Source organism: Leptidea sinapis, chromosome 8 (genome assembly GCF_905404315.1).
Source record: "Leptidea sinapis chromosome 8, ilLepSina1.1, whole genome shotgun sequence".
Taxonomy (NCBI): Eukaryota; Metazoa; Arthropoda; class Insecta; order Lepidoptera; family Pieridae; genus Leptidea; species Leptidea sinapis.
Genome location: NC_066272.1, coordinates 13,483,680 through 13,492,054, shown reverse-complemented (window position 1 = coordinate 13,492,054; position 8,375 = coordinate 13,483,680). Strand labels below are relative to the sequence as shown.

Genomic DNA, 8,375 nt, shown 5'->3' with positions numbered 1-8,375 from the left:
TCATCCTTGAGACAGGACGAAACAATTTGGCCAAGGTACTTGAAGCTGTCCACTATCTTGACAGGTTGTCCGTTAATGCAAACTACGGGGATATTCTGAGGCACCTCTCCCGATCTTAATATTATCATTTCGGTTTTATTTACATTATATGTAAGATTATGCTCTTTCGCATAACCCTCACATATTTTGATGAGTTTTCGCAGGCGTTTCATTGAGGGGCTGAGCAATACCATATCATCAGCGTAGCTCAGGTTGTTGACGTATCTGCCATCCAACCTCAGCCCTGCTGGAGTCCTGCTCAGCTCCCCGATCAAATCATTCATATAGATATTAAATAGATCAGGAGAGGTAGCCCCCCTGTCTCACACCACATGGGAGCTGATAGCAGTCTGACAGTTCAGATCCCCATCTGACACTGTTGGTCTGGTTACGGTACCAATACTCGAGGAGGCCAACAATCTCAGAAGGGACACTTGTGTCCCGCAGCTTCTTCCACAGCTGATCGTGATTAAGTGTATCAAAGGCGCGACTTATATCTAAAAACCACGCATAGACTGCAGTGTTTCCCTGCTTGTAGTAACCGAAAACCTGCTTTAGCGCGAATATAGCCATGTCGGTTGAGACTTGAGGTTGAAACCCAAACTGACCATCTTCAATACTTACGGCGCTTGTGTAGTAGTGGATGAAACGCTCAAGAACCTTGGCCATTATCGTGGCCAGTGATATAGGCCTATAGTTACCCACACTCGCGATATCTCCGGTTTTATTCTTTATAATAGGAACCACCAACGCACGGGTAAGTTCCTCCGGTAAGTAAGTTATGGTTTTCTCATGGATTACACTGCCATTCTGGACCAATTTACAATGGGACCACTTAGGAAGCACCAGCTTTCAAATAAAAAAATAATTATCAAAATCGGTTCACCCAGTCGAAAGTTTTGAGGTAACAAACAAAAAAAATATACCGACGAATTGAGACGCTCCTCCTTTACTCGGTTAAAAATGACATAGGCTACCTTTCATTGCAAGATAATAAATGCAGGGTTTAAAATAGGGGATGGCAGTTTGTATGGAAATTCGTCATTATCGAAGATAAAACCATGAACATTTGTATTTAGACACTTGTTAAGAAATAATTTATAAAGATTTGTTCGAGCATTTTTGAAACTTTAACCTATATAGGGATAAAATAGAAGAAGAGGCTGTCCACAATATCAAGCGATATGCGCTGTATCATAGAAGAGCACTAAGAGCAGTTTATATGTGCGTTATTTAAAAAGTATCCTAAAAGATAAAAAACTGCCCAATGTAACTATTCAAAGCGGACGAAGTCGCTGGTAAGAGCTACTATTATAATATTATTCAGGAATACCTAAAGTGTCGATTGATATATTTATGGAAGATTTTTTACAATAAGGGACGAGACGAGCAGGACGTTCAGCTTATGGTTATTGATACGCCCTGCCCATTACAATGCAGTTTTGACTAGCTACGGCGCCCTTCCGACCGAAACACGTAACACGAAAAACGTTACGCTCACTCATAACTGCTTCAGGGTAGAAATAGGCGCCGTTGTGGTACCCATAATCTAGCTGGCACCCTGTGGAAAGGAGCCTCCCACTGGTGCTAGGAATAGGATTAACAGTTGTCTTATCGCTAATAATCTGCACTCTGAGTTTGAGCTTAATTTAAGACCATGTAAGGCGGAACAGAAGGAACAATGTAAGTAAATCTCATATTCTTAAATTTAACTTACTTTGATTTAATACGAAGTAAACATTTTACCGCTATCATTATCATCATCAGCCGGAAGACGTCCACTGCTGGACAAAGGCCTATTTTTTCCACGACGATCGGTCCTGCGCTGCCCTCATTCAACTAATTCCGGCGATCTTGACCAGATCGTCGGTCCATCTTGTGTGTGGCATACCAACACTGCGCCTTCCGGTACGTGGTCGCCATTCGAGGACTTAACCGCCCCAACGGCCATTCATCCGTCGAACTATGTGCCCTGCCACTGCCACTTCAGTTTCGTAATCATTTGGGCTATGTCAGTCCGACTTTGGTTCTTCTATGGATCTCCTCATTTTTGATTCGATCTCGCAGGGAAACTCCGAGAATAGCCCTCTCGATTTTACCATTATATAAATATAATATTAAATATACCAAATTGTAGTTTTATATTCTAAAAATATTCTGTGAGAGTAGGGTAAACACAAGGACTGCCTACTCTGAGCGTGGGAAGATTTGATTGAACACACACTTTTAATTTTCTACCCACACATATATTATATTCGCAGTTCGTGTCAGAACTTATTAGGGGTTAAAGTATGAAATTCATAAAATAATGTTTAAAATAGTGTTTTATCTGATTAATATATTATTGAAAATATGTTTCATAAATAAATTGAAATTAATAATTTTTAAACATTATGAAATTTAAAATTTGAATACTAAAAGTTCTTATTTTTACTACTATCGGAAGCCTCTCAAACTGCCATTTTTTTATTGGATATCGTTTATATCATTTATATTCATTAAGGAAATCTATTATTTAGATATTAAAACAGCTAAGTTTTATTTATAGAGAAAATAAAAGTAAAATTTATAAAATCAAACATTATTTCAGAAAATATCACTCTGTCACCTTTATGGGCAGAATTGCTTAGGAAAATGGTTATTGCTTTCCTCGAGCTCGGAATAATATAAAGTAGAATATCTCTTAATGTGTGGAAACGATCTAAAGCGAATATTTCATTTAATTTTCCATTTTTCATCGTAGTTTTTATATTAATTAGTAAGTAACTTACTTAGCAACTTACAAACTGCTAATCTTGTAGCAACAAGACGCTGTACTTTTTTAATATGCGATGAATCTTCCTAAAAACTTCATGGAAATCCAAAAATAATATTCGATTGTTAAGACAGAAAGATTATTATTTTTAAAGGCATAAAAGGCGAGAAGAAGAAGAAGCGGCGCATGAAACTCTCGCAGCATTCTTTTTTTGCGCTCTATTAATAAAATATACAATATTGTTCTGTCATTGTTATTGCTTTAAAATAATCATAATCTAGTCCCAGGTTGTCCGATAACTTAAATATTCAGCTGTGGAGTTGTAGGATATACGACACAGCCATTTTTTTTATACAACATTTAAGTTTTTTTTTAAATAATGCCTGAACAGTGGACTTTATTATAAAAGTGTATACATTTACCCTTAAAGCTATTGTGTACGTTATGAAGCCTACTAGAATTAGTTACAAGCAATCCCTTATTTCTAGTTTTATAATAATGAAAATCACTTTTTTGCCTTTCCCTTTCCCATTTTATTTGGGGTCGGCCCTCCGCATCATGTGTCTCCAGGTGGCTCGGTCCTGGGTCGTCTCTTTGTTTATTTGGGCTTCTTTGAGGTTCTTATTTACTATAGACATCCATGTGATTTGGGGTCTTCCTCGTCCTCGGTGTTTCGTTTCCAATATCAAGCACTTTTCTGTTCATGTTGTTGTAAGTTCGCCTCATAACGTGTCCATACCAACGCAGACTCTCAAGGCTCTCCTGCAGTTAATCTGGGATAGGTCTCACTTTTAAGCTGCCTCTTATGTGTGATTTTCTGACCTGATCAAGCCTAGTTACACCACCTGCCCACCTGAACATCTTCATCTCTGCGCAGTGCAATTGATTTTCGTGCTGCTTTTAGAGTGGCCAGCATTCATCTCCGTATGTAATAGCCGGTCGGACGGCTAATCTGTATCGTCGTTCCTAACTAATTAATTGTATAATTATTCCAACAGTTTTGCTATTCCAATTATTTTTTGCTTAGCAGTAATTCCAACCAATGTCATATTCGTTCTATGACTCAAAACTAAACGGGATAAAATTTAAATGTATTTAAATATATATAACTCTGCTTTATTTTTTGCTGGCCAGTCTACATAAATAACAATGAAATAAAAAAAAAGTAAATATACTATGGTTTGCATTGCTTGCAACAGATTTATAAATTATAATGTGTAATTAGTTAAGATATAAATTCCAGGCTTCTAATGTGAAAAATCATATCGTTAAATTTCTAAAAGAACTTACGGGATTCAAACTCGCGCCTCTCGGGTCTGATCCAGGGCTCTTACTAACTAACATATGGTCCTCGTTTATTTTTAATGATTCATTATTGAAAACTTTTCAAGACAATGTGATGGACGTCACATAATCTCCATGTACCAAAGTATTTGTCTCTAAACTTTAAACATTAATTACCTGTAACCAACATTCGCAGCTTCAATGTCTTTTATTTTTATCAGTAGTCCCTGTTATTCTCACAAAACTATATGAAACGAGAGTTTAAATGAGTTTTCTGAGTGAAAATTAAAAATAATACTTCATGCGGCACTTGTTAAAGCCAGCGAATGAGAGAAGTCATGAGGAAGCGTATGAAGTTAGATATTTCTTAGAGTTACTAATATTAAGTGGTAGAGATTTTTTGTTTGAACGGGCTTACATAATACTTAACTTACTGAGCATGTTGATGCCTTAGATAATACGTCTATTGAAGCCTCTTGCTGCTACACAACCGATGATAACCAGCCAGGTTTATTACTTTAGTGTGCGTGACAAACTACGTCTTACAGTCGCTATTTGTATGTCACTTTGTATTAGTGTGCTTGGATTGGTCAAACTAGAGGTTAACAGTCAATCAGTTCGACGCTCTCACAGCTGTCATAGTCTAACTAGATGTATAAATGATCAAAGGTTGATTCAAATCAATTTAAAAAATCACTTTATTTATGTAGTTTAAGAAAAGTTGAGCTTTAATGAGAAGAAGTGAAACTCATTCATTCTCTTTTAAATCAAAATTTAGGCTTCATCGTTTTTTAAATCATATCAATTTCAATATATTAAAAGTGATCTAACAAAAATACTCAAACATCAAAAACTCAATCCCTTACGAGTAAGACAAAAGAAAGTAAATGTTAATAAGCCAAAACACAAGAGTTATTAAATAAAATAGATGCATCAATCCACTCATACCGTAAATAAATAAAGGTGTTAGGCACTCCATAAAACAACTCATAATTAATATTTTGTATATATAATTAAATTTTGTTTACAAGATTTTTTTTTGCGCGAAATTTGATATAATTTTCTACAATAAAAGATGACAACAAAAAGAACCATTAAATATTATAAGATGACAGTAAAAGTACCGGTAAAAGACAGACAGTGCTTAACATAAAATATCAAAATTTGATTATAAAATGAAATTCTTAATAACCTTCTATTAGAGCTAAATAAATACATCTAAATTGGATAATCAAATGAAATTATTAATAACCTTCTATTTTTACATGAAACACACACTTCAATTGAATTCATATCGAAAGGTTTTCTACTCGAATGTGAAAAATGTTTGTAAGTTCAAAGTTTAAAAATCACCGGTTTGTTGAATCTGAAATGCGAACAGTGAATATTTATGTTTCAACCGATCCAGTTTGCGTTGTAGGCGACTCGTAAAATTTTCATGTTCTCCGCAGCCTTCTTCGGTATTTCTGTGTTTTAGCAATGTTTGCTTTTATTTTCAGATTGTCTCTGACACACTGCTTGAGAGTGCACTTCTTGTATTAAAACATCCGCAGATAAAGATTCTTTAGTAAGAGATTTTAAGTCTGTCTTGATTAAATGGTACAGATATCTGGAATTAGAATCTTATAAAGAAATAAAGGGTATAGTAACATACTTCTAAGTTCCAGGGATTGCAATTTGTATCTAGCAGCACTAGTTTTGTAATCAGTAAAAATATTGCCGGTACGATAATCTAGAGATTTTAGAAATTTAATTTAATCTTCTCTATTCTAGATATAACGTCAGCTCAGGGGCACAAAAACACTCACAGGATACATTTATATAATAAGATAAAAGTACAAAACAAACCGAATAAAATACATATTTAAATAGTAATTGATTTAATGTTGGCGAGTTCTGTGCAGTGCATGAAATGGGTCACCGACTCAGGATTATCTGTGACACGGCCGTGGCTACGACATAGCACTGATTTTTAGCGATGCCCGTTTAACTTAATAAGTTAATTATTGTAACTATTGTAATCCATTTTGAATTATATCCATATCTGCTTTTGGCAACCGGCCATTTAGCTATAGAGTATTATCACACCGGCTTTAAAACTTTCATAGCACAGTTTCAAACAAAATGTAATCCCATTTAGTAGGCCACATATTAAACCAGAGAGATTTACAGATGCGGCCACTTTTGAAATGAATAACACGTTTACATATTTTACTTAGATTTATTAAATTTTGTATAGACAACAATTTATTTTTAAAATTGATTAAATCAAAGAAATTATCAATAAAGTTATTTTTTTTTGAAGAGCCCGTCAATCGAACGGTAAGCGTTTGCCTATAAATTGAGCAACGGGCTGCGGGTTCGATCCTCGCTGGAAACCATAGAATCATAGAAATCAAAAACCGTTCTAACAGGTTAACGTTGAAGTAACCTTTTAGAAACGTTGAAGTAAAATTTTACGGTTTTTGGGTTTTAAATTCACTATAAAGGTTTTGTTGAACAAACTAGTCTAGAACGGAACTTTCTTTGCTGTCATTTGTCAAAGAAAAGATTCAATATTACTGAAATTTCCCAAATATTGGTTTTTGGTACGCTTGTCTCGTTAAGAATCTTGTTGAACTTGCAGGCTAGATACGTTACAAAATTTCTTTTCATAACTTTTACAGTCCTAACTAGATAATAGATACCGGAAATAAACATTAAATTTAAATCGGGTTCAACTCTTGCTGGAAATATTACCCACTTTTTACGGATGGTGTCATCATCATCATCATGATCAGCCGGAAGACGTCCACTGCTGGACAAAGGCCACCCCCAAAGATCGCCATGACGATCGGTCCTGCGCTGCCCAAATCCAACGTATTCCGGCGATATTGACCAAATCGTCGGTCCATCTTGTGGGGGGTCTACCAGCACTGTGTCTTCCGGTACGTAGTCGTCATTCGAGGACTTTAATGCCCCAACGGCCATCTGTCCGTCGAACTATGTGCCTTGCCCACTGTCACTTCAGTTTTTTAATCATTTGGGATATTTCGGTGTTTCTCCTACGGATCTCCTCATTTAGATCTCACAGGGTATAAACTCCGAGTATAGCCCTCTCCATTGCCCAGTGAGCGACCATGAGGTTACTTATAAGGCCCATAGTTATTAACATGGTTAATCATAGTTATTATTACCCATACATATGGTGTATTTGTTTTTATTAAATGTTTTAAATAGTTTTTTGAAATAATACCAACTTGATACACTTTCAGACAGAAGATATAAAGTATCATTTGCGCAGTAGCTTCACTAGCTACGGCGCCCTTCGACCCAAAGCAATATAATTCTTGCACAGTACTGCTTCACGTCAGAAGAAGTCTTCGCTGTGGTCCCTTTAGTTCGCAGCCTGTGCTAAGAAATCTGTAGCTGTTTTTAAACAAAGAATAAATAAAAAAACAGCGAAGGTTTACCCACTTCGGTGGGTAAACCTTCGCTGTTCAGTTCGCTGGGTCGAGGGAGAATTTAAAAAGTATTTTATTAATTTCAATGTAAAATAACACGAACCGTATGTTACAATATTTGAAAGATACCATTGAAAGAAAGAAAAAAAGAAAAAAACATTTATTTTAACACACACACAAATCACAAAAAGAAGAAACTTAAAAATATACGAATATAAAAAGGCGTGGTGTTTAAAAAGGAGCCACTCAGCATGTGTTTCAACACAAGTGTGCTGCAACGCTGATTTTCTGTGACCCCCGCGTGACACATGAACCTCAAGGGCGACACCTCGCCTGAATAACAGTATTACTATAATAATTAAACTTACAACAATTAAAACTACTTAACTAAACTTAAAAACAATTAACTACTAAACTAAACTTAAAAATAAGAACAAACATAAAAAGTAATTACAATTAAAAATTCCTAACATTGACAAATAATAAGACCAAACAAAACAAAAAGCTCCTAGTCTCTTTGAACGCAACTAATGCTGGAATACTGATTTTGATATTAATGTAATAGAAATGTTTTCATTTTTAATTTGAGGGAATAAACAGATAATGAGGCTTTGAAAGGTGGCGGTATATTGTTCCAGCACTTAGTTGCGTTATAACTAAAACTACCTATTATTCGTAGCGTAGCGTAGTCTTATTTATTGTATAACATCAAAGAAGTAATGTAAGTAAGGACCTGGTGGTTAAATAAACAGTGGGTTATACTATAAATATTAGTCATATGAACAAACCAACCTTCACTCGTAATGCACGAATGTCATCCAAAACAAACGCTCGCGATCATGGAAACACCTGGT

The 8,375-nt window shown here is 35.4% G+C and overlaps 1 protein-coding gene across 1 annotated transcript; it reads right to left on the bottom strand.

Annotated features, from left to right (window-relative positions):
* Positions 1-339: 339 nt before the first annotated feature.
* Positions 340-708, bottom strand: LOC126965590 (uncharacterized). The gene has a single exon (XM_050809225.1). It carries the CDS (start codon positions 706-708, stop codon positions 340-342), a length of 369 nt encoding a protein of 122 aa, XP_050665182.1.
* Between the last annotated feature and the right edge of the window lie 7,667 nt (positions 709-8,375).

Bases quoted from the DNA above. Each gene is read 5' to 3' on its own strand.
- LOC126965590 (XM_050809225.1), bottom strand. From the start codon at position 708: ATGGCCAAGGTTCTTGAGCGTTTCATCCACTACTACACAAGCGCCGTA.